This window comes from Cydia pomonella, chromosome 1, assembly GCF_033807575.1.
Source record: "Cydia pomonella isolate Wapato2018A chromosome 1, ilCydPomo1, whole genome shotgun sequence".
In the NCBI taxonomy this organism is placed as follows: Eukaryota; Metazoa; Arthropoda; class Insecta; order Lepidoptera; family Tortricidae; genus Cydia; species Cydia pomonella.
Genome location: NC_084703.1, coordinates 37,907,317 through 37,934,731, shown reverse-complemented (window position 1 = coordinate 37,934,731; position 27,415 = coordinate 37,907,317). Strand labels below are relative to the sequence as shown.

The 27,415-nt window shown below is 35.9% G+C and overlaps 2 protein-coding genes across 4 annotated transcripts in view; both read left to right on the top strand.

Annotated features, from left to right (window-relative positions):
- LOC133522358 (arginase-1) overlaps positions 1 to 27,174 on the top strand; it is a 42,210-nt gene extending 15,036 nt beyond the window's left edge. Inside the window, exons 1-7 of one of the 3 annotated variants that reach the window (XM_061857688.1) lie at positions 17,878 to 18,124; positions 18,601 to 18,727; positions 19,282 to 19,485; positions 19,788 to 19,974; positions 22,050 to 22,160; positions 22,953 to 23,080; positions 25,581 to 27,174. In XM_061857688.1, coding sequence (XP_061713672.1) covers positions 18,601 to 18,727; positions 19,282 to 19,485; positions 19,788 to 19,974; positions 22,050 to 22,160; positions 22,953 to 23,080; positions 25,581 to 25,819 — 996 coding nt within the window. In that variant the 5' untranslated portion in view covers positions 17,878 to 18,124 and the 3' untranslated portion in view covers positions 25,820 to 27,174. Of the gene's footprint in view, positions 1 to 17,877; positions 18,125 to 18,575; positions 18,728 to 19,281; positions 19,486 to 19,787; positions 19,975 to 22,049; positions 22,161 to 22,952; positions 23,081 to 25,580 lie in introns of those variants that run through there. The other 2 variants (XM_061857682.1, XM_061857677.1) reach the window with 2 other exon arrangements.
- LOC133522374 (uncharacterized) lies at positions 15,166 to 16,612 on the top strand. Its single transcript, XM_061857699.1, has one exon. The coding sequence runs from the start codon at positions 15,730 to 15,732 to the stop codon at positions 16,600 to 16,602; it is 873 nt and encodes a 290-aa protein (XP_061713683.1). The 5' UTR covers positions 15,166 to 15,729; the 3' UTR covers positions 16,603 to 16,612.
- Positions 27,175 to 27,415: the final 241 nt, after the last annotated feature.

Sequence of the window (27,415 nt, the reverse complement as noted above, 5' to 3'; positions counted from 1 at the left end):
GGACTTCTGCTAACGAACGGGCCCCAAAGAAAGCGAAAATCATTAATTCGGCAGGAAAGGTAATGGCCACTGTTTTTTGGGACAGCCAAGGGGTTATTTATATAGATTAATTAGAGAAAGGTAAAACAATAAATGGCCCTTATTATGCTTCTTTGTTGGAAAAATTTAACGCAGAAGTTGTGAAAAAGCGGCCACATCTGGCAAAGAAGAAAATCCTTTTTCATCACGACACTGCCCCTGCACACTCGTCAGCAGTTGCAACAGCCAAATTATAGTAGAATTGCGTTATTAAATACTGCCCCACCCACCTTATTCTCCAGATTTGGCTCCATGTGATTTTTTTTTTATTCCCAAACATGAACAAATGGCTCTGTGGGAAAAGATTTTCATCAAATGAGGAAGTCATAGCTGAAACTGAAGCATATTTTTCAGGGTTTGACAAAAAATATTTTTGGAGAGGTTGAAAAAACTGGAATATCGTTGGATGAAGTGTATGGAGTTGAAAGGAGATTAAGTAGAGAAATATAACTAAATAAGGTGAAAAAGTTTTTTTTTTTGCAACAAGTCACTGACTTATCAAACCACCCTCGTAGCAGCACATTCTTTTCTCGGCCAAGGAAATCTAAATGGTCATAAGGAGTGTGACTCGAGGAAAGTCTCCAGGACATGACTCAAATATTAAATACCTCCAGTACGCTGGTGTACAGTTGCCTAGGGTACTTACCTGTTCTACTCTCTATAGGTCACTCATATTAGTGCCGATCATGAAGAATACGTAGTTGTCTAAGAATCTACTCTATATAGTTTTTGGCAAACTGCGAGTTCTCAGTTCGGGTTGAACTACTAGTTTATTTATTTTATAAGCATACTTAAATAAAATAAAAATATAATATTATATATAAATAAAATTCCAGCACGCCTGACATTTTAAACATGTTTCACTGGACCTACGGTTAAATTCCGCTCTCCATGTTCATCAAAACAAACAATAAAGTTATAAAGTGTACTCTTGTATCCATAAAGTTGAAATATAAATTCAGTTAGTTGGCGTAAAGCAGCTTAAGTGCGCTAGTAATTATGAGGGCAATCAGGAGCAGCAGCGTGAGAGCGGTGGAGCTGCGACTTCATTAAAGCGACGCCTGCAGCGGGCGTGCTATTACCGAACGCACACTACCTGTTTACTTTTGAAATACCCTGTGTTATTTTTGATTTTCTTCCGGCGGAACTAAGTTAATGTATCCGAGTCACTGATACTGGGGGAGAACTGGAATCTAACCGAGCTGGAAGCTCTTTGAAAAATCAATTCAGATTTGCGTTAAAATATCCTTTACAGTACATTTGGTGCTACTTTCCCGCACGCGTGTGGGAATGAGCACTTTCCGTGCATATGTCGAAACTTAAAAGAGCCATATATACCGTAAAATGTACGATACACGTGCGAATAACTAATTCGTAACTCGTGTCGATTTAAAACACTCCCTTCGGTCGTGTTTTTATTTATCACCACTCGTTGCGAATGTCCTATTTTCTGCACTTGTATCGTAAATAACTATTTTAATACAGTTTTAAAAAAAAGTGCTACTTAAGTAAAGTAAGTAGCTATTTAGCGTGCGGAAATTTGGTTTGTTTACGCGAACTAGTTTTCACTTCTCACTTCTCCAATTTTTCTAAATTTATACTTGTTCCAATTCATGACTACTTATTGATGAGGGTTAATGCTAGTTTCCTTTAAAAATCGTAGTGAACATAAAAACCTACTGTTAATGTAAGAATAATCAAAATATAGGTATTTCATATTTTATTACTTACCTCTTCATCGTTATAACACGTTTATTTTTTAATATTGAATATTGAAAAACCGTTCTTAATAAGTTGTCTGAATGGAACGGAATAGCTGGCAAAACGCCTGTCAAAGAAGACTCGTTTTTAGGATTCCATAGCCAAATGGCAAAAAACGCAACCCTTATAGATTCGTCATGTCCGTCTGTCTGTCCGTTTATGTCACAGCCACTTTTTTCCGAAACTATAAGAACTATACTGTTCAAACTTGGTATGTAGATGTATTCTATGAACTGCATTAAGATTTTCACACAAAAATAGAAAAACCAAAAAACAATAAATTTTTGGGGCTCCCCATACTTAGAACTGAAAGTCAAAAAAACCCATTTTTCACCAAACCCATACGTGTGGGGTATCTATGGATAGGTCTTCAAAAATGATATTGAGGTTTCTAATATCATTTTTTTCTAAACTGAATAGTTTGCACGAGAGACACTTCCAAAGTGGTAAAATGTGTGTCGTCTCCCCCTGTAACTTCTAAAATAAGAGAATGATAAACCTAAAAAATATATATGATGTACATTAACATGCAAACTTCCACCGAAAATTGGTTTGAACGAGATCTAGTATGTAGTTTTTTTTTGAATACGTCATAAAATAAAATAAAAAATCCCATCAAACATCATACGTGTGGGGTATTTATGGATAGGTCTTCAAAAATGATATTGAGGTTTCTAATATCATTTTTTTCGAAACTTTCGAAAGTTTGCGCGAGAGACACTTCCAAAGTGGTAAAATGTGTGTGCCCCCCCCCCTGTAACCTCTAAAATAACAGAATGATAAAACTGAAAAAATATATGATATACATTACCATGCAAACTTCCACCGAAAATTGGTTTGAACGAGATCTAGTAAGTAGTTTTTTTTAATACGTCATAAATGGTACGGAACCCTTCATGGGCGAGTCCGACTCGCATTTGGCCGCTTTTTCTTACTGCAAGCATGTTTAAAATTTTCAAAGGCAACATTCGATATTTTTTATACAATTTAAATATACGATACACAAATAAACGTAAATAACGATACTTAGGTAATAATTACAATGTATTATATTCTTACTTTTTCGCAACTTTATTAATAGACGTCGCTCGATACACGTGCGGAAATGTCATTCCTAGTAATGTAATGACATACTTTCCGCACTAGAATCGAAATGTACTATTTTAATACAGTTGCTCAAAAAGTGCAATTCAATTCAATTTAAATATACTTTATTCATGTAGGCCTAGCAACAAGCACTTATGAATAGTAAGACAGTATTACATATAATTATCTTAATCTAATTATCAGAGCAATTTATTGATGTTGTAAATATTATTCCATATATAATACTAATGAATATAATTCATAGATCAAATTTAATACTTAAACTTTCACAAAATACAGTCATACAAAAAAAAATGTATAAAAAATACTAGTCTAGATTGTTTCTAGAATAAATTCCTGGTGAAAGGTGCCTGTTCAGAAAGTTCGTTTTTGCGAACTAGTGTTTTACAGCAGTCAAATCTTACAATAAATCTTCTAAGAATGTAATCGTAATGCGTGATATGAAGCTGTACCGTAAAATGGGGTGAGTTGAGTAGGGACGAAATCGAAGTTCAACCCTGGATAAAAGTTTATTTTTTTGTAGCACATTGATTTATATACAAAAAAAGTGTTCCGGATGTATGAATTTTAGTTTGTCAATGATAATTTGTTGTTTTATTTCATAGTTTCAACAATAAAAACGTAATAGTAGGCAATCTCAGCTCACCCCGTAGTTGGGGTTAGAAGGCATAGCAATGGGGTGAGAAGGTAAAATTTCTAGGGTTGACACTTTCGGATTATGACAATAGTTGACTTGTCAAGATAATATTTTATTTATCAAGCAAAATTATGTTTTATTTATGCTCCTACATAAAACTATTTAATGATTTTTAAAAATTACTTTGGTATATATAGAATTAGCAACATGAATCCCATCAAAAACATAAATGTGAAATGAATGACAGCCAAGTTCAAATATTAACAATAAGCAACTTTATCGACTTCGCCGTCAAGAGTATTGTTACTCGTATCTACATATAATGGGTGCCGAGTTCTGTGTAAAAAGTCCTCAAATTTTAGTTATAGGGTCATGCCACACACAAGAATTTTAAGTGGTAATAGACAATAAAATTTCTTAAGTAGTGCGTTTGTTTCACTTGGGACATGATCATATTGATCATACCCCGGGGTTTTCGATGCGTAAATGTTTGAAATTAGCCAAAGATTACAAACAGAACTTTACTTTAGCTGGATAAAGTCTGTTAAACACTCAGTAATGGCCTGTATTACTCTATGAAATAAATAAAAGGCACATTTTAATATAACATATTTATTTCATTTGCAATTCTTCAACTCCTCCGATACATCAATTTTTTTTTAAATAATATTTACCATTTAATCATAATGTAAGAAACTTTTGACAACTCATGTAATTTGACAACCCTGAACTACGAGTACAAACACCAACTCTCCCCTCTATCATCCCGGTACACCCCGTTCGTAACCCCTCAATACATACCTACTCGACCCATAAAATTCCTCAAATGCAGTTGAATCGTTTTCTATGTTACAACCATTATAAATAAGGAAAATATAACTTATATTTTCTGTTTTCAATAAGCCTCGTAAGTATATAAACGATATCCGAAAGGTTGATGAAACTTACTTTGGCAAATTTCACATAAATACGAAGTTAAATTCAAACAAAAATCCGCCGCTTTGAAAAAACTGAGCCCAAAGTAGCTTCTGAAAAAAGAAATTCTGGGTTTGCATCCCTACTCCCCCCGCAATCCCTACTCACCCCATTTTACGGTATATGGTTGTCTAAGCACCCACAACACAAGACTTATTGAGCATATGTCATAATGTCCTTTAATATTTATTTAGTTTTCTGCTAGAAGCTAGGTTCTCTTTTAAGTACCTAAATACCCTCAAAATCTACAAGCCATGAAAATCAGGCTATTGAATATCTATTTACCCTAATTTGAATGAGATTCAGATTGCACACATGTTTAAATGTCGATTTTAACTGAAATTAATAGGACATGTATAACTTAGGAGTGTCCTTTTGAAAAGTATCAAATTAAGTTTCATTAGTCACGAACACAGATCACTTACCTAGGATAAGACAACTTGCAGTATCACCACTGTCACCACACCATTGAGCTTTTCGGTCGCTATTACATTACGCCCTGTTTAAGTACAATTTGCTGTGTTCATTAGAGTATTAGGAGTAAACATGAGCTGTAGAATAATGGTGCAGGATGCAGTAATGTGGCGCAGTGTAGAACCTATGAGAGAACCTTTGTGTGGTGACAGCGAGTGTTCGTAGACGCTTTTTAATGCGGAGTCTCTTCATAATGTCGCCTATGGCCACGAGCATTTGGGGTCGCTCGAGACGGTCGGTGGAAGGTGAATAAGTACGCCTGGAGTACTCTCCACTAACGAAGGCTATTAGAGGCGGTGTCGAATGGCGGGGCATTAAGCCAAGTATTTCTTATCAATTAGGTGAGTTAACGAATAAAATTAAAAGTAAGCCATTATCTTATATCTTTAAACGAGCAAATCTTGTATATATATTTTTATTATATTTCGAAGATCTCGGAAACGGCCCTAACGATTTCCATGAAATTTGCTACATGTGATTTTTTGGGGGTGAAAAATCGATCTACCTCGGTCATAGGGACATACCCAGGGAAAATGCGTATTTTTGTGTTTTTATATGTATTCCGAGCAAAGCTCGGTCTCCCAGATACCTATTAATATTTTTTCAACACACTTGCTCAAAACTACGTTTTTATCCCACCGATTTTTCGCTCATAATCCTAGATATTAAACACGTGTACTTTTGCAGTATATTATAACACTTGTGCGTTTTCATTCTATTATCCGATTGAATTAAGGAGGTAACTGATCGCTAATAATATGCATGAAAACGGAGCCTTCTTGATTTGGTCAAACAATACTATTTTTTACCAACTATTAGGTTATATCACACCAAACATAATTTATAGATTACGTAAATTTCATTAATGAATAAACAACATTTTATCGATTTAATCTCGATCCGTCGAATAGAAATACGAAAATAACAGCTTTTTTCCTTTTTTTTTATTGGCTGTTTGTCGATTTTGTTCGCGCCTTTGCCTTGCGCGCGCATTGGAATCGTGCGTTAAAAAAACGCGCCAGCCGTTTTCCGTATTTGTCATAAAATTGGAATAGTTTTGCATGTTTTTAGTTTACGAGTATATATTGACGAAAATGTCATTTTTAAGCATTGAAAATGAAGAACACATAAAATGGATGCTGCCAGTAATACTAATTGAGGCAAGAGCCGAGAACGATAGCCTTTTACCATCAAAATCGGGTGAAAAATAATTGGCAGCATATGAAACTTTTGTTCGATGGAAAATCAGTAAAAACGCCCAGTCTTTCTTGGAAAACGTGTTGGTAGCTTACTTCAATGAACTGGTGAATAAGTGCCTACAAGCCCGGCTCGCTTTGGTGCATTCGATGTTAAAACTGTAAGCCATCATTTTGAAAATTGTACGTAATTTTACTGTTTTGACAAAATAAATCTAATTTATAAGTTTTGTTACTTCCTCGCAAGTGTGTTGAAAAACGTCGTATGAGACGCGTGTGCTATGGTCATTACACACATCGGCTTTCTTATTGCGCGCTCGCTTGCAGCTCGCGCGCACAATATCGCCTCGTGTGTAATGACCAACTTAGCACACTTGTATCATAATGTACTATTAACTATGAACATGGACGTGGCCCCTTGGACTAATATTTTTCATGGTTACAAATATGCACGAAAGTTGAAATCCTTGTGAATATTGAATTCCTAACAGAATTGTAATATCTTAGATTAATTTATTCATGGATCAGTTCTGTAACTTTAACAGAACTTCTTTCTTTGAGTTGCAGCCCTTTGAATTTTAATAGAATTTTCTCATTATAACACACTGTACCTATAGGTAGGATCATTTAACAACATTTAGGTCTAATCTATTATTAGGTAATTAACAATATTTTTTTATATAAAGAATTGAGAATACCAATTTATCTTATTTGATGGGATGATTTATATTTAGTTTTTTTTTTTCATTTATATTGAAATGTTCTAAGTTAGTTTGAATTTATATAAAATAATTTGTTTAATAAAATCCACATTTTAGTTTTATTATTTATATAATTATAAATTATTATAGAAGCCGGTTAAATTAGCAGTCGATACCATGATCCCGTTCACTTGCCGAATGAAAAGGCCCTCGTATTCAAATGTACACAAATCCCACTGGCCTACATGTAAATCATACAAAATAGAACGTGTGCGGAACGCTGAGCGCAGCCGGCACTGGTCGGTATACCTATAGACTGTAGATACTTCTATCCATAGAACTGGAAAACACTTCGTATTCGTACTTCATATTTTAAGGTAAGTCAAATATGCTTTAGATGTCTCAAGTAACAGAGTCGATGCAGCAGAGTGGCCTTTTTAGGGTTCCGTAGCCAAATGGCATAAAACGGAACCCTTATAGTTTCGCCATGTCCGTCTGTCTGTCTGTCTGTCTGTCTGTCTGTCTGTCTGTCTGTCTGTCTGTCCGAGGCTTTGCTCCGTGGTCGTTAGTGCTAAAAAGCTGAAATTTGGCATGGATATATAAATCAATAAAGCCGACAAAGTCGTACAATAAAATCTAAAAATTTAATTTTTTTTAGGGTACCTCCCCTACACGTAAAGTGGGGGTGATTTTTTTTTTTCGCTTCAACCCTAGAGTGTGGGGTATCGTTGGAAAGGTCTTTCAAAACTAATAGGGGTTTTCAAGAAACATTTTTTGATAAAGTGAATATATTCGGAGATAATCGCTCCGAAAGAAAAAAAAAATGTGTCCCCCCCCTCTAACTTTTGAACCATAGGTCCCAAAAATATGAAAAAAATCGTGGAAGTAGAGCTTAAGAAAGACATTAAATGAAAACTATAGCGGACATGATCAGTTTAGCTGTTTTTGAGTTATCGCAAAAAGTTTCCCCTTCATAGTAAAAAGACTTACTTTAATTAGGTACTGATTATGCAAATTTGCCTATTTGTTTAACTCGGGTGAAAGGTACCATTTACTACACTTTAAGCTCCAGTTTAGCTTATTGTGACGGAAGAGTAACTACGGAACCCTACACTGAGCGTGGCCCGACATGCTCTTGGCCGGTTATTGATATTCAATTTTATAGTTATATTGTAAATGCGAAAGTGTATCTGTCTGTCTGTTGCCTCTTCAGGCGTAAACCGCTGTTCCGATTTGGATGAAATTTGGTATTGAGGTAGTTTCAGTCCCGGGGAAGGACATAGGCTAGTTTTTATTCCAAAAATCACCCTTTAAAAGGGTGAAAGGCGGGGTGGAAGTTTGTATGGAGCATCAATAATTTGTTAAAAAGGACTATACATAGGTATAAGATTTTACCACACAATTTATCGTAAAAAATAAAGAATGTTTTATTACTGTTAGTCATCTCTTTAGGGGTGAAAAGATAAGTCCAGACAGTCGGTCTGTTTGTCTGTCTGTCTATCTATCTTACTTATATCGTATCTTAACTAACTGACCGACTGAGGGACTTACTGACTCACTGTGTTTATGATGTTTACGAATTTTTGACCAAATCGTCATCCCTTTAGGCCCTAAACTTTAGGGGGCGAAAAGAGGATGGAAATTTATATGACGAAACAATAAAAAACAAATTAAGTAAAAAAAACTACTCAAATTACTAATTCTAAAGCTACTATTAAGTATTAATGCGCCAGTGTCTCTGTTTGTTTGTTTGTTTTTCTGTTACCACTTCACGCTTAAATGGCTGAACCGATTTAGATGAATCTTGGTGTGGAGATATTATAAAACCCGGGGAAGGACTTAGGGTAGTTATTTGCAATCATCATCATCATTCCACATAGACGAAGTTGCGGGTAGAAGCTAGTAGGTTAAGTATAAATTATTCCTTTATTTTCCAAGAAAATGTTACCTACTTGGTAACATTCTTTTTTTGGTATTTTGTATTTTATGTTGATTACAAATAGGTTATTACTGTGGTTATCAAATATCTTTACTCTTTATTAAAAAGTTAAGATAAGCATAATATCGAATCAACAATATAGAATGTGTCAGGTTTGAACAATCAAGAGGGCCTTTACCATAGAACTGGTAAAGGCCCTCTTGATTGTTCAAAAACTAATGAGATAGTTGCATTTTATCCACATGTGGGGCAAAGTAATCAGATGCAATTTTTGAGTTGTTTCCTTATGTTAGCTGGTAGAATTAACTTTTAAATGATGATTTTGAATGATACATTTTTTATAACATTCCTATGGATTTGATTAGGTTTGACTTTTTTGGTATTTCATAGTTAGTATTTTCCTCGCGTTGGTGTGGTGAAAAAATTTGTGTTTCACTCGGAGGCAAAGTTTGTTTAACAAATAACTATTTACATCGAATGTTAGACATATTTATTTATTCTCACCAATCTTGCATCAACGTTTGTTCTTGTTAAATATGTAATAATCATTTATATTTGGATAATATTACATGTTATTTGGATTTCCGAAGACTTTTTAAAGTTCTTACATAAATGTCTAACAGCTAACATTAAATTAACGTGAAAATTTATTTTTTGGCAAACTTTATTAACCTCTCCTGAAAAGCATCCACTTGGGACCGTCGTCCACTTGCGAATATTAATTGCCAGTACTATACAAATGATTACACCACTCTCCGAGTCATTTCAGATGGTTATCCCTTCAACACCTTGTGTAACTACGAGACACGAGTACGTTACCTAAAACCTGTTCAGCCGTTCAGCACTGCACAACCCAAAGTATGAATTGAGAGACTTATATATACCCTAAGTATACTTTGTCGTCAATAGGATCAAAAGCATGGGTATGAAAGGTGTTTTACACAATTCAGCCCTGTTAGGTAGGAACCTAACCCATTCATCACATTTGTAAGCTATAATTATACAACGTTATTTGTAAGCTATAATTATACTCGTTCCTATATAAATAACATTCATACCTAAACATAAAGAAATACTGCTTGTCCTTTGGACTGTTAATGCCTATTTGCGTTCCGCACGTTTTCATATAGGTCTTTGTTATACTTCAGAACATAATAGTACAAAGCGCCCACGAAAGTTATTATAATCTGAAGAGCCATCGAAATGAAAGCTGGCCTCCCGGGATCGGAGAGCAAATAAAGGCTGGCTCATATTCGGAAACAAAAATTCAATACTAATATAATTCCGATTTTTTATCGATATCAGGGCGTTGTTGCGAGGGATCGAACGCAAGCAATACGTTTCCGATGTCATTTTCACGCGTGAAATGCGCATTATAGAATGAGGCCCTAGCGAAGCGCAGACCGGCCACCCGGGGGACGGATTGAGTGTGTCCTTCCTTACGCGCGCGTCTGATTTAGGACACAATGCGAATTTTATTATGAAAGACTTCCCCACGTCCATTAGTTGACCCAAAACCATTAGTTTTCATAACAGGTGTACCTACTTCCTATTTCAATTCAGACAACCGCTTCGTAAATTTATAACGATCCTTGAAAATAAGTAAAATATATCCGGGCTAATGAAAGATGATACTGAAATGTATTCGTTACTTTTAAAATGTCAACTAGAATAAAATGTCACTTGTGTCAAACACCACTTATTTGCAATGCTCACTTGTCGTATCATAATATTGCTTTCGTTTTCAGTTTTAACGTGGATCATGATAAAATTATCAAAAATTTCGATTTTTTTTATTATTAAGAGGGAAGTATAGCACGTACTCGTCTATACTAAAAGAGAAAATGTTCTTCCACTTCTAAATATTTTCCATTCTCCATAATTTTAAATATGTTATTGACACAACAATAAACTAGGTTTATAAGATTTCCTATTATTTTCAAAATAAGCTGTACAAAATTAAAATTAAAGCGAAAAATATAAACCTAGAATATATTATGTTGAAGCGATTGACTTCCTAATCAAAGTGGTTTGTTAAGATTTAGTTAGTGGAAACCGTTTCTCCCGAGATGAAATTTCATAGAAAAAGTACCGTTATTCCGTTAGGATCACAAAGCTATTTTTCCCTCTTAAATAATCATTTCAACGAAATTAATTTAATTAGTTAATTTCAAGAAAAATAACGTAAGCGGGAAGTGATTTTACATAAAAATTACAGACGCACGCTTACTCAATCTTGCACAGATTCAGCAATTTTGATTAACATTGCTATTTGAAACTTCAAATATATATTTACATAAATCACATGCTGTAAATATGTTACTTATTTTAAACAAATAGAAATGCTGTCCATAACGCAGGGAGCGTGATGGGCACCTTTGCACCGAGTGCTGCCCGGGGGTCGGTTACACTGGTTATATATATACGCGTTAAGTTTATATTTGTATTTAAGTTCAGATATACATATTTATGTTTACTAAGTTTAGTTTATTTTTGATAGGTTTCATCAACACAACATTGACTTTGAAATAATATAATAATGTTTAGACCATTATTTTTATAATATAACTATTCGATATTCCAGAGCATCATTTTAGAGCTCAAAAAATCTATATTTTATAATTGGAACCTCTTCGGACATCCAAACCGTCTCATACTCTCTTTAATTAATACAACGCGTAGTTATATGTGGGTACATAATATATATTACTTATATTATTATGTAGATATACTTATTTGTTTTGATCAGAAATAAGTAGAAGAAACATTTTTTTGTAGCGCAAGTTTTTTTTCCTATAAGGCAGGTCGTCGTTTGGCTAACCCTCCATACAAAGGCTAAAAATTGTTTTCAAGTTTTATTTTTCCTAATTATATCACGATACCGAATATGCCCTTAAACGGATTCCCACTATTTTTGTTACACCTTGTATAGGAACTATGACATATTAAGAGAATAAGATATCCAAAAGTTTATAACATTCGGACACCTTTTAAAATTTGAACTACTAGTACCTACACCACACTCACAAGTAGTATACTAAACTATACTCGACATACTCGTACAGCATAGTGAGCAGCAGAATAATCTAAGCACGTGAGTGCTCAAAATGGTGTGCGCACGCTCTTAATAATAAAGTTGTGCATTACACCTGGGCACAGAACACCTCACCCGCTTAGAACTTCGCAGTTTTTTTAGAATGGATTTAAGTCAACAAACTGCGAAGTCAAAATTTCAACATCTTTTTTTTTATACTACGTCGGTGGCAAACAAGCATACGGCCCGCCTGTTGGTAAGCAGTCTCCGTAGCCTATGTACGCCTGCAACTCCAGAGGAGTTACATGCGCGTTGCCGACCCTAACACGCCTCCCTCCCCTCGTTGAGCTCTGGCAACCTTACTCACCGGCAGGAACACAACACTGAGTAGGGTCTAGTGTTATTTGGCTGCGGTTACTTTACATGTTACGCTACAATTCTTTCGTCGACCAAAAACGGAACATTCGTTTGACAATAATTTTATTTAATATGCCTACTTACTGAACAAATTAAGTCAGTAACGATAAACCCTTTAATTAAAACTTTGTTCGCGATTTCGTGCTGTTTTAATTAAAGACTTGTAAAAGTAGGTACTTTAGCTTCCTATATAGATACAATACCGACATGCACAATTATCTTCCCCAGGCGCCCAGAGTATTCCAAACACCTGTCAACGTGTGAATACATTTGTACTACATAATATTTAGGTCTTACTGAAAGTTCATACAATATCTAAAACTGTAGTAGATATGCAATATTTTGTTTTCTGACAATGCGTACAAATTTTATTTACCATGGGACCTGGGACATGGGACCAACCTGAAAAACTAAGAACACTGCCCATTTTTCTGAATTGACAATACCTATCTAACTACTTTTCTGAGTTCCATTGCCGAAGAAACCCTATTCAAGAAGGAAGTCGTTGCTCTATCCGTTGTGTAGCTCATCTATCCATCCGTTGTGTGAGTGATCTCAAGATATCTCGTCACGTACCGTAATAAATATGTACATTTATAGGTAAAGTCAAAAGGGTACAATTATTGTAAATAAGAAAATTATTTTTTTGTTTAAAGGGGTATTTGTCGGCATTTATGACACAAGAATCGTACTATTGACGATTATGCCGCTCTAAGAGTTATGGGGTAAAACTATTCAATGATTGGCACTATAAGTATCTATAGGTATAGTCATGGGCATCTAGTTTGCCCACTGTATTAAACTATTTAAGTTAAGAGGGGAGGGAAGTGGCGAAAATAGATAGCACGATGTGTATAATATTTATTACCTGCTTCTACTTACATATCTCCAGAATTGTTTTTTTAGCCACCGATCATCCTAAGAACGCTTTTGTCAACTATTTATTTAGAAACTACTCAATAGGTAGGTAGGTACGCATTTGAATGATGGCGGTGGCAAAGTTGTGACTGCAAAATAAAAAATATGAACACTTTTCGCATCTGCTGAAAAATAAACAAAATAATAAAATAATTTAATGGACGGAAGCAGCCAGACAGAAATAATTAGCAAAAATTTTCTTTCCTCCTCTTTAAAGCCCGCTAAGTGTTTTCTTAATTCAAAGAGACCCTTTGAATACTTAAAATTTCCTTAAAGTATTTTATAAAAACTCACCACCATTTGTAAGTACCTAAGTAGGTAAAAGGTACTTTTAAAGTCCATATTTTTCCCTGTATTGTATAGTACTTTCAGTACCTTACCTACTTACACTTTTTTCTATAATTTTGATAAACTTACAACAAAATTTCCCAGCCACGGTTAAGGTAGAATAAATCAATCATAAAACAAGATTCAATCATACAAACAAATATAATGAAGTTACTTAAACATAAGTAGGTAAGTTACATTAGGTATATTGTTTTCAGTTTAAAGAGCTTCTTTTACTGTAAAGTGATTATTTTATTAGAGGTAATGCAGTTTTTCCGGCTTATATGGATGTATGTGGTATGGTTACAGCGAAATTGGAGCGCTACGGAATTTATTAAAAACAATTAGGTGTTTTATTTTTCGAGGCGTTATTTACAATAATCGGACAAGTGCGAGTCAAACTTGCCCACCGAGGGTTCCTTGCTTTTTAATATTTGTTGATATAGCGGCAACAGAAATACATCATCTGTGAAAATTTCAACTGTCTAGCTATCACGGTCCATGAGATACAGCCTGGTGACAGACGGACGGACGGACGAACGGACGGACAGCGGAGTCTTAGTAATAGGGTCCCGTTTTACCCTTTGGGTATAGGACCCTTTAAGGCATGGCACAAAACCAAGCCAAACGGCTACGAAAATAAGGCGACGATATTGAATAATTTTAAAAGCGTCAACACACCTGTCGAACCGGATGCCAATGCTGGTTCAGAAGTAATGAAGTTCTCAGGTAATATCCATACAAAAGAAATAAAAATCGGTTAAGAGCATGTCGAGCTATGCTCATTTCTGTAGTTACCATTCGGGCAGAATAGGCTAAACGGGTCCATTAGTGAGTACCTTCACAGCGCTTTGTACCTATATACGTCTTTTTACTAAGAAGTGAAGACTTTTCGCAATAACTCAACAACGGCTGGATTTACGAAAATATTCAATTTATCAAGAAATGATTGTGACCAATATTCATTTAAAAAGCCCTATCCAATTAAACCCCACACCCATTGGGTTAAAGCAAAAAAAGAAATCATTTTATATGAGTAGTACTCAAAAAAATATTATTTGTAGTTTAAATTTATCGTTTTGTTGCCATGCATGGTTTATGTATCCATGGCAAATTGGAGCTTTCTAGAACTAAGGATCACAGAACAAAGCCGCGGATGGACAGGCAGACGGACATAGCGAAACTATAAGGGTTCCTAGTTAACTATGGAACCCTAAAAACGGTCGATTTGATAACCTCCTTCTTTTTTTGATGCCCGTTAAAAATTAAATGTATGAAAGCGATGCCGAGACGTTAAAGCTCAGTACACGAGATCGAAGCGATAAAGCACACCGAATCGGCCTCTAGTAGACGTTCCATGAGCTCGACCTGCGGCCCTCTTTGTTATTTTTAATTTAAATAACACTCCAATCTTGCTAGTTGCCAAGCATTCATTTATAAATATTGTAACCCCTTGACAGGTTATTAAATAAACTGAACGCACTGATACTGAAGTCAATTTATAAATGAAAATAAGATGAAAATATACAAATATTAATTCAAGAATAATTAAAGCATAAATCGTTATTTCCTTTATTTTCTAATCAAAAGTAAGTATGAAAGATTATTTTATGTAAAGTAATTGACCATAAAATATCCTCAATCTAATATTTTACTTTTTGCATCGCGTTTTACAAGATTGAACCGAATCCCGGTGAGTAGGTGCTTTGATCTCGGCGGAATTCAAACGAGTAAGTACTTACATTTTTACTTTTTTTTCTGACTGGCGGTTATGGACGCTGTCGGTAAGCACGTACCTAGGTATGGTTATAGCAGAGAAATAAAAATGGTGTTACAGAAAATTTTACTGTGAGAAGATGTCCTGGCGTCCTAACTTTTTGCTATAACCTACTGAGATTCCAGAAATAAGAATTTCTATTGTTAAGTGTTTTTATGAAAAAATAGACCGTTAGCTACTTATATCGTTTGGGTTACTACTCGGACAAATATGGAACTGCGGGGTTAAAAGTATGAATTAAACTAAAAACTCTGACGTGACTAATTGATACGAAAACACAGACACTGGTGACTTTCACTAAGCTTGACTCTCTTGCCATTGTCAAATCGAGTATCTGTGAGACTATGACATATGTCACATAGCATGTTGGGTGTGCTTGCAAGTTTCTATGATTTTCACATGGCACATTTTTATTCAAATTGTAATTATCGTGTCTTTTTGGACTGTAACATACTCATATACTCCAGACTGGAATGAAGTAGAAAAATTGGCAGAAATCCATCCATATGTAGTAGCAGTGCTAGATTCTAGAAATGAATACATTTGTACGGGATTTTCTATAACAGATCGAACAGTGGTTACTGCCGGTAGTTGCTTGGCTATACCCCCAGTCGCCGTCGCGATATCAGCAGTGTTGGGCGATGACATCGTTGGTAAAAACATATTACGAGTTTCACACACAAAGCTGCACAAGGCTTTCTCCTGCTACGTAAGTCAAACACAACCAAGCGAGACCATAATGAACAGTAACGTTGCCTTGATTTACGTCGTGAACAATAAATTGGACTATTTCACCAATGCAGCTGTAATCGGAGATATCGACCCATTACAATTACGAAAGCAGACGCTGGCTGTCATCGGTTTCGGTGAGATCGATGCTGGCACAGTCGTGCTGCAGCGACAAGTATATATACAAAAGACGTGCGTGAATCCTCAGTGGTTTTACTGTGTATGCGGAGTGGAATCAAGTGAAACCACATACGAAAGTCAATTTGGAGAAGGCGGTCCTGTTGTAATGGGTAGTAAAGTAGTAGCTATAGCCGGAGCACCATGCGGCGCACTGTTTATCCCACACACGAGCGTAAAATACAACATTTTCACCGTCGCAATGGAATATCACTCTTGGATAAGAAATAATCAGGACAACACCACTAAACCTGAACAAAAACTGAAACTTATTATGCGTAACAATTGTAATAGTAGTGCCGCCGTTGTCTTATACATTATTACACTGTTGATTGTTGATCATTTAATAAACTAATTATCACGGATTTTGCTTTTATTGATAATTATCGGATAGGTAGATACGGTAGGTATAATATAATTAGATGCCCTTAATGCGAGCGAACATTGTTATATTGCTCAGAACCGGTAACCTATAATTGGACGGAAATTAACATTCGTGGTTACTGGAGCTAATTATTGAGCGAGGACGGAGCCCGCCGGTAATAACTGAACACTCGCATTATCGATGTATCCAAGTGTTAAATTAAATCACAAATAAATTAACATTTAGGTAGATGAATTTTTGTGAAAATTTAAACAAAAGTAGGGCATTCCGCGCATTGTATGGTTGCTTATGATTCTATTAATTTCAGATTTTAATCTGTTACACTATGAAAGTATCTCACAGTATGAAATAGTATCTCAATATTATCCGTATATATAATATTGCCCTAATCCTTCACTTTAATAATAATAAATCAATATATATATATATAATAAATGTTTCAATGAAAATATAGTGCAAATGGCAATTTCTATGAACGAAGAAGTAAACAACGACTAGTGTTTTTTTTTAATAAGAGTAAACCTAATCTTACTTGTACTTATTTAATATTGTAAGCACTGTAAGCGTAAATAGCGGAACTGACAACAATGCAAGTTTATTAAGAATAGCATATTGAGTTTCAGGGTTCTGTAATCAAAGGATTCTCACAATAACCTAAATTACTAAGTCTTTATATGTACTTCTTCATCCGCTTGCCTCCCTGTAAAAGGAATTTTTTTAGGTACCTATCAGAAAATCTGCTTTTTCGCTCGATCGGCGAATTCGGTAAGTCCACAAGCTTCAGAATGAACTTAGATGGCGAGAAGCTAAATATAATGTAATCTGTAAGAGAAGAATGTTAATTCTTTTGCATATGTGAGCAGGCCATCACTTGAGAGTTCTCTCGACTTGGCATAAGAAGTTAAATATTTGTAGAGTGCGAATTTGTCTAAATTTACAAAACACATCGAAAAACTACGGTATTTAGGAAGTCCAACAGTGCCAACACGCACTTGTACGTTGACCAGTATTGCAACTATTTGGCTTGGCACCGACTTCAAACATATATAAAAGGTATATAGTTCGTGTCATCCACGATGATGAGCAGATTTGTCAAATCCAACCTTTAATAACATGACAATACGAGTCTGGGCACGCGTCTTGGTGAGTGACCCTATCTCTTTGAAGTCGGTTTTCCTTTTGTATGGTTAATCAAAATGACGGAGTTTTCAAGTAACAATCATACAAAAAATACGGTCAAATTGATTACGTCCTTTTTGGTGAAGTCGGTTAAAAAGTAATAATTTCCAGTCAGCGTAACTTAATGTGTAGGTAATGTAATGAAATAAATGTAATGATATTAGAACGATATAAAACAGTGGAACATTAACAAACTCCATTTGCTTAGGTATTACAGATCTGCTAATACCAATAGTAATACTTATTATTATTTTGTATTAAAAAACTTCATAAGCCGCACATGTAGCCGTCTATCAACTACGGGTTGAACAAGGTTCGTGATCATCTTGAAAATACTCCATTTTATATATAAATGATACCAGTCAGTATCTAATCATATTTTAATTGAAAAATAAGAAGCTTTTAATGTATATTATAGTTTCAAATTGAAACATTTCAATTAGTGAAATTTGCTTTTAGTTTTTTTTTAGAATTAGATATTGATTTATTAAAATATTTTGTTGTTTGAGTTCTGTATCGAATACAAACACCATTGAATAGTCAAGTATGCGTTTATTCATCACTATCTATCTGTAGCTAAAAATACGTCGTTACATTAACTTTAAGTCATTAAATTATTTAAACAAAATATGTTCAACTTTGCCCTCTTGATTGATAACGCCTTCCTGCTATTCCCGCGTCAGTTGTCATGATCCACTAGAGGATCAGGTCGCATTCGATTATTTTAAGAAACTAGGCGTATAATTCGAAATGAATTTTATTAGAATTTTCTTCCGCAACATGAGCCAGATGAAGCCGATTAAGAAGGTGGGCATCATCGGGGTTCCTTTCGAGAAGGGCCAGAAGAAGTACGGCGTGAGCGTTGCCCCCGCGGCAATGAGGTACGCTGGGTTGCTTGACAAACTCAAAGAAATCGGTAAGTATGCCTTGTCTTTATTAATATTTTGTGTATAAAATGGGTGTTTTATTTCAATTTGCAAAATAAATTGTTTCAACTTTTGAGCACGGAAGCGGAGGCTCGAAAGTTCGATCGCAAAGCGCTGCCAAGCTTTTAGCGTTTTATCAAACAAGTTACAAATGTTAGAGAAGTTAGACCAATATATGGCAGCGGCAACATTTTCCAAAGCCGAACTCAGCTTTTGGTTTCGTTTATATATTTATCTAGAATATGATTACAGTAGCAGAATTAAAATAGTAAATATTATACTACAAATTGTAATCATAATTATATACCAATTGTTAGCTAATTCAATTTTAAGCTTTCCATATAAGGGAAGTGTTCATTGCCGGGATTAGTGTGTCAAATATTGCCGCCTTTTACTAATACTAAAGAAATTGATTTGAGTGCAATTAAGTAAATAAAGTAATAGTAGGTAGGTATGCAAATATAAAAACCGCACACAAAACTTAAAGCAAAACATAGATGAAAAGACATGAAACAGACTAAGGATAAATATTTATTTTCTCCAGATGGTCTGGATGTTAAGGACTACGGGGACGTGGACACTCACGCGGGCCTCGAAGCTAGCCAAACAGCAGTGAAAAATGTAGAAAACATGTCAGACCTAGCACTGGTTTCAGCATGCAACAAGCGGCTCTCTGAGAAAGTCTCGAAAGTGCTCCGAGATGGAAGAATAGCAGTAACAATTGGTGGTGACCATTCTATTGGAGTCGGTAGGTTATTAGGGCTATGTACTTGCCCGGAGGAGTCACACTGAGCAATGTATTTTTTATGTCAGACATATGGCGCTCGCGTTCAGAGAATAGCAACTTATGCTGAGCTGATATTGACACGCAAGGTGCCAATATATTCGTCTTCATCAACCGAGTGATATATTTACGTATAGGTTTTTAACAAACTTGCAAGTTAGAGTATTTTGTCGTTGGTTTTATTACAGATTCGCATATAAAATACTGAATACAGTACTCCCGGTACGAACAACGTCTTCTAGTTAGGTACTAATACTTTTTTGCAGGTACAGTGGATGGCCACTACAATGTAAACGAGGATATGATTCTCATATGGGTGGACGCGCACGCCGACTTGAATACTAACAAGACGTCAGGCTCAGGGTCTGTCCACGGCATGCCTGTAGCTCTCCTGGTCAAAGAACTCTCAGACTACTGGCCATATCTTCCTACGATGGACTGGCAAGTGCCCAAGTAATGATTTTATTACAATCTTGAGTCATTTATTATTTAGTTATTTTTATTTTTTTACTTGAAAATATGTTTCCATGACCTCACAGACAAATCCAATGCGCCATGAAACTTTAATAAATACCAAATTTTTATAATTATGACTTAGGAAAGGCTTTTTGCTATACATTTACAATCAAAACTACGCTCTCATTTTAAAACATGCTTAAACTACATAAAACTTGGCATGAATATTTACGTAACATATCTATAGAGCGATTTTTGTATGTAATAACTTCTACTAGCTCTAATTTCTTTGCACCTATTACAATTTCTAGCAACGGTTACTAATACCAGACAGATGTATTCGTCGATTAAAGTTGCTAACCTCGTAACTCCTCCGGAGTAGTTGGGTGTTTCAGAAAAAATGTACCCGTTTTGCCTTAATTATCTTTAATTTTCCATACAAAATTTATTAGTCATTTTGTAACGGTCCATACAACATGTATACCTATATGTAACTGCGTTACAAAACTGACAGTTAAAAGTGGGACACTGTTTTATTCCGTAAATCGATAGAGCTTGTGATTCTAAGTAGAAATAACCCAAAAATTGTTAGAATAAAAAAAAATACAAAGTACACTTTTTTCTGAAAATTCCCAGTTACAAGGTTTGCATCATTAGTTCATTAGGTATTATTGAATATAGTACCAAATCCCTAATGTCCTAATGGGGTGATGAGGCTTGCGAATTTAGCTGATACGAGTATGTTACTTGTTTGTTCATGTCAAATTTCATGTTATTACAGAATGTCGTTTTAAAATGAGAGCGTAACTTTTATTGTATGGCGGCGGCTACGATCGTGTGACTCTCAACATTATACCAATTACAAAAAGCCGACTGCGGTCTGAAAACAGTTATACACTGAGAGAAATCTGAAATTATTTAGAACAACCATTAAAAGTTATACGCTCATGTGATAAATTAAAAATATCAGGAGTTTCTTTTTTAAAAGCAGAGACGCTTTCCATTATAGATTTTAGTACACATAGCCCCGCTTGTTGCTATATTTTTTTTTTATATTACGACGGTGGCAAACAAGCATGCGGCCCGCCTGATGGTAAGTAGTCACCGCAGCCTATGGACGCCTGCAACTCCAGAGGTGTTACATGCGCGTTGCCGACCCTTTAAAAACCTGTACACTCCTTTTTTGAAGAACCCCATATTGTAGACCCTCGGAACCAACCAGCATCATGGGCGGGACAGCAATATTATTTGCGTGCAATAGAGATAGCAATAAGCGGATCCAAAAAATATATATTACCAGAAAAGAATATTAAAATTAGGTAAAGATTGCTTTAAATAAAATGTCTTCGTGACAACAACAATTACGGCCCGATTCGAACACGTTTTAAGATCTTGGAATGATCTTCAAAAGATCGATAACTAAACGACATGTCAAAATTGACGTTTATTTCGATTCCGCTGTGATCCCAATAAGATCTATCTACGATATTTCTAACGTCAAAGGGACAATGGTTGCTCGAATCGAGCTCCTTCTGTCATTTATACGACATACAAACAATATTTAAATGAGAACTTATCTAAACCAGAACTTATCGTTTTCGTATTTCATTCTTCAAATCGGGCCGTTAGTCTTTCGATATCAACTTGTCGCGGGCTGTACTTTTAGATAGACCGGTCAAGACGATTCTAAGGTAAAGGCTTAAACTCGATGAGGTTGATGACGACTTATCTTATATGACCAGATCGCGACCTTCGATACTGTTTTGGATATTTGTATAAGTTAAATAAATGTAGGTATAATTAATTAAAATAAATAACTGCAATTGTCTGAGATACTGATATTTGTATTGATGTTTGTGTTTGTTTGACCAACCAACAGAATGAGTTCTTCTCAAGCCTTCCTTTCCATTTTTTTTTTGGTTTACATACGAAAAGCTAAATAAAACAGTGTTTTCCAAAAGTTAAATACTAAACCTGAGGCTGTATACATATAATCGTAATTGTAACATATACGGTTGGTATTATTTCTACCCATCTTACACCAAATCATAAACATTAAGTTAAATTTCCAGATTTTCAATCAAAAACCTCGGATACATCGCCTTGCGCTCCGTAGACAGCTACGAGAGGTTGGCGATAGAAAAATACAATGTCCCCACATTTGCAATGGAAGATATTGACAAGTAAGTCAGAGTAAGGTTTACAAAAGTATTTACTATCACTACGCTGACAAAACAAGTACAGCTCACATGAAGGTAAGCGGACACTGTTGCCTATAGATGCGTGTTACATAGATTTTTCCACGTTGTCGGTTTTGAAAGTACCAATGATCTCTTAACTCAGATTTAGTTTTAGTTCTTATGTTCCTATTATAGACCTTGTGATAGTTATTAAGTACCTAGCTTCATAAGTTTCTTATTTGTTCTCGATAGTTATTAAATAGTTATTCTTAAAATAATGTATGTGATAATTATTGTGTTATATCAAAATTGTATTGTAATTGTGTATGTGCATTTCCAAACATAGTTTGTTAATAAGACCAGCGATATTAATTTGCCATAGAACATTGTACGAGCGACTTAGGATATATCATCCAAGCAGAAAAAAGCTAAGGCAGACCTACAGAAAATCAAAATTCCTAGAAGTGTTTTAACCGATAACCCGCTGATCACTAATCCTGGAAGCAGCTGAAGTAGGACTACTTATAAAAATATTCTTAACAACATTTGAGATTATTCATCTCAGTTATATATCCTAAACAGTTGGTTGGTGGTCATGTGCTTGGCAAAATAGAAATTCATTGAATTGATGTCATTAAGAGTCACTGGACTATAGCCCTTTCTTTAAACAAGAAATGAATTTTTGCTTGACCGATGTGACCTACGTCGCTCATACTACCTCGTCGTCGTAGTCGACTGGTTGTCGACGAATGCGGTAACGCCCATAACTGTGATAACTGGTCCTTATTATTCCAGGCACGGAATAGTGAACTCCATACAGCACGTGCTGCAAGTGCTGGACCCGGAGCAGAAGCGACCCATCCACGTCAGCTTCGACATCGACGCGCTGGACGCGCTTGAGGCTCCCAGCACCGGCACTCCAGGTAACCAAGCAGCCTTCGCCTCAATTGTTTTCGGTAACTGTTGTTACCTTATTACCTAGGTAATAAAGTTCAAAGAAAGAAAGGGATGAGCTAGCAAGAAAATTATTATTTTAAATAACTATTACGTACTTACTTATTTACTGAGGTACAAACAGGAAAAAAAATTAATTAAGACAATGCATATTTTTTGTACGGTATCAATCAGTCCAATTTCCCTTGAGAATCAAATCAAATCAATGAAACCTGTCAGCTATTGGACCCCAGAAACGTACAAAAATAAATCAGACTTTGGCACTGCTCGTGAAAGAACTCAATAAGGTTTGCGTTTATTACGGACTTCCTATGGATTCCTTCGATCTACGTGATCATACCCGTTTGGTAATATTATTGTCACCGAAATTACGAATGTGTTGACCCAGTCAAATAAGAGGTTTCACCTCGAAATTAATGATAATAAACTGGAAACTCGTAAAAACCTACATTTGCCATTCTAAAAGTTTTCTCAATAGTCGCATAAAATCTCGTATCTAGTCCGTAAGTTATTCCCGGGGCAAGAGTCAAATTTGTATGACTCCATTGTTATTATCGTCCATTATAAAATTGTCGAGCATAACAATTCCGGGAGAGATTGGTACCTACAAACATTTTCTACATGCCCACAATTAAGGGCGCAGCGTCCAAGCCGTAGATACATAGGTGACCTACATGTGTTTTCTATACTTCCAAACGTGCATATGGCATTCAATTATTTATGGTGCCTCTGCCCATCAATTTGCTTCATCTCTTCTCTATTAAGAGTCAGACGACCCCGACGCCGCCAGGTCCCAGGTTCCGTTAAAAATAATTGATGTAGGTAGTCAGCGTCAAATACTTTGTAGCAACCAAAGTAGCCAAATAGTTCGGTACACCATATATTTAGTATGGTGTACCAAATTATTTGGCCACTTTGACTGCTACGAAGTATTTGACGCTGACTGTACATAGAAAATAGAGCGACTAAGTAGAAGTTTTGTTTGTAAAACTTCTGCAAGCCATGATTTCTTTAAAAAAAATTATTTCATACACAGAATATCGTTTTAAAATGAGAGATTAACTTATTGTATGGCGGCGGAGTACATTCGTGTGATTCTTAAATTTAATAATATTGTGTACAGAATATTGATTAATAATATGAAGCCTTGAGAGCCAACCTTCAATTTGCAAGCAACCACAAACGCGCATGTACAACATTATATCGTCATTTTTCCGGCTCAATTTATTCACTCATCAATTTTAAATCTTTTCATAAACTTCTCGTGAAAACAAAGCCCTGTTATTTTCATTTCCATTAAAATGGCAGCCAATTTATATTTTAAGATTATTTTTGCTCCAGCTCGTTTTCGTAAAGACTCATATAATCAAAGTGGATTAATTTAATTATTGTGCCCTGCGGCGTCATAAAATGTTTTACAAACCGTGATGCCGGAATTCCATGACACGCGGGGCTATGGAACTCAAATAATCCGGGTCAGCGAGAGTCCGGGATTCAACACAGAAAATCTCTCAAAAAATACTCTGAAATACAGAGTACTACAGTCAGCAATTCCGGGACCCTACTTTGACTTAGCTTAGCTAGACTGGAATTTTGCCACCGGGGAGTTACATTTATTTATTCAGCATTACGAAACTAAACGCCTTAAGGCACTCCCTACCAGGCAACCATTAAGCCAAACAGAAACTATGATATGTGCAACAGGAGAACAAAATTGGGTACCTAATGATTCTCCGAAAATTAATTCGCAGATTATCGATCCGCAGACAACGATTCGCCGAATATCGTTTCGCAGAGTGATTCATTTGTAGATGTAACTATTGGTCGACTAACGTTACTCATACTCTTGGTTCACATACAGTTCAGTTCGCTTCTGCGTAAATTAGCAGAACAATTATTGAAAGATTTTCATTTGGCAGAGTAATCTTTTCAATTGGGTACTTGACTCATTTTGAATATTATAACAAAATTTAGATAAATGGATAGAAAATGGACCATCTATAAACAAGTGAAACTTAAAAATACATATTGAGATTATAAAATAATACAAGGCTCCCAAAGTGTAAAAAGGAAATAGTACCATTCGATTCCGTACATTTTATGGAAAAATAAATTGTAAGACAACTATATACATAAACGCAATATTTTAGGGTCAAAATAGCAATTCTCTTGATCGTCCGTACATTTAGAACAGACTAATGTAATGTGACGTCACATTACATTATCAATTTGTTAGAGGCGTTTCAATCATCGAGTGCGATCGTCAGGCTTTAACTTTATATAGACATTTGATCCCCAGGAAAATCAAGATCGATTAACATTATTTACAAAAAAACATCAAGTAGCCAATTTTAATTCTGTTACAAAACTAACATTCGCAAAGCATTCCCCCAATATACCCAAGTTTATAGAAAATGCAATTTATATTTTACAACCTACCGTTAGCAACAAAACTCTTATTGTTATCAGTGCGCGGCGGACTCACGCTCCGTGAGGGCATCACATTGATGGAGCTCATACACGCGACGGGGCGGCTGCGCGCCGTGGACCTCGTGGAAATTAACCCAGCGCTGGGCAGCGGCGCCGACCGCGACCGCACGCTCGAGGCCGGCGTCGCGGTGCTGCGCGCCGCGCTCGGCTTCTCCAGACGTGGCACCGCGCCTCGGGACAAGCTCGACCTCCCCATACAAACTTCACCCTACAAGTAAACGTCGAGCCCTAAAATATGAAACTTTCTAACCCAGTGAACCCTATGTGTCCTTTGTACCACAGTTATATCTATGAAGCACACCCCTTAAAAAGTGGCATGTGTCAAACAAGTATGTAGGCCACTTAGTCAACGAAAATCTGCATGACGACGCGGATATACATAGAACAGCCCGCGTATCCAACGTGCCTATCCTTAACGCTCAGTAGCAAACGTAACTGTCACTGTCGTACTAATATGGAAGAGTGACAGAGAAGGATGACTACGCTACGTTACGGAGCCGTTAACGATTGGCACGTTGGCTACGCGGCCGGGAACGCAGGGCGCTGGCGATATGGCGAATATGTAAACACATAGGTTCAGAGGTTGTATAGCGCAGGTCAAATTATACTCTTTAGAGCTACTGTACTTCTCTATATACATGCAGCTTATTAGCTAATTACTCGCAGAGATCGGTCAGCACCCTACGGATCCAATACAACAACGCCTTCAGGATGCTGTTTCGTCTGCCGCGCGCCCATACCGCGTCAGGCATGTTCGCGGACGCACATGTAGAAGGTCTTGGCTTGTTATTACATTGATTAGTGTTAAGTGCAAGTACATACATTTGCTAAAGAAAATCTACGAGCTCGCACTGAACACTAATCAATGTGTGAACAGGCCCTGCGCCGGCCGCGCTTGACAGTAGCAACAGTATGCAGAGTGTGAGAGCGGGTTGGCTCAAGAGCCGCTATAAATAAATAAATACATCGCTCCTTAGCGTCTTCTAACATCTAATCTTATCATAGTTATTAAGTATCTGCAGGGCCAAATAATTACTTGCTCACTAACCTGTTATGAATCCGTGGTCCAAAATAATAACTTTTATGCTTAACGTTGAAGTCATTTTACGTATTATTTTCCGATTCCGGCCACATTGCGGCACTCATTTATATGTTGACTAACTATACCGACCACGTAGTAAAAAATTCAATAACCACCACCAATATATTTTGACTTTGATATTGGATTTTACGAGTAAAATGATTTGTTGGGGCTTCGTACGACGCAATTTTTTCGACTGGTCGACCAAAGCTTATTAACTGAGGAACTGAAGGGTGTTTAATTTGGAATAATTGAGATGTAATTAAAATAATGACGCGTTATTTATTCTCATTTCCCTAATCGCTTATGTACTCGTACTATGCAAATCGAGAATATTTTATGTTGAGTTAGTAAGTTTGGTAATAGGTTAATAATACGCACTGAAAAGTATTTCTATAGAAAACTGTTCTGTATGAAGTTAGAAATTACTTAGAAAATAAAAACGGAAATTTTGGTGAAAATTAAACGAATTTCGTATTTAAATCTTTGAAAGTCGAACTTTCATTTACCCAGTCTCTTTGAAATTTTGAAATTGTGCCCCTCTTTATATTAGGTATTTTCATTAAATGTGTCTGGGTTAGCGTTGTTCATAACCATTCCAAATTTCAAATCGAGAGCTCGAGTACTTAGTTTTTACAATTTATTAATATCCAAATATTGGTCAATTTGTATAATAATGTTCTATTATATTTATTTAGACAGACGGCCGAACGGACGGACAGAGTCGCGTCAT

Coding starts and splice junctions, on each gene's coding strand:
- LOC133522374 (XM_061857699.1), top strand. CDS start 15,730: ATGATTTTCACATGGCACATTTTTATTCAAATTGTAATTATCGTGTCT.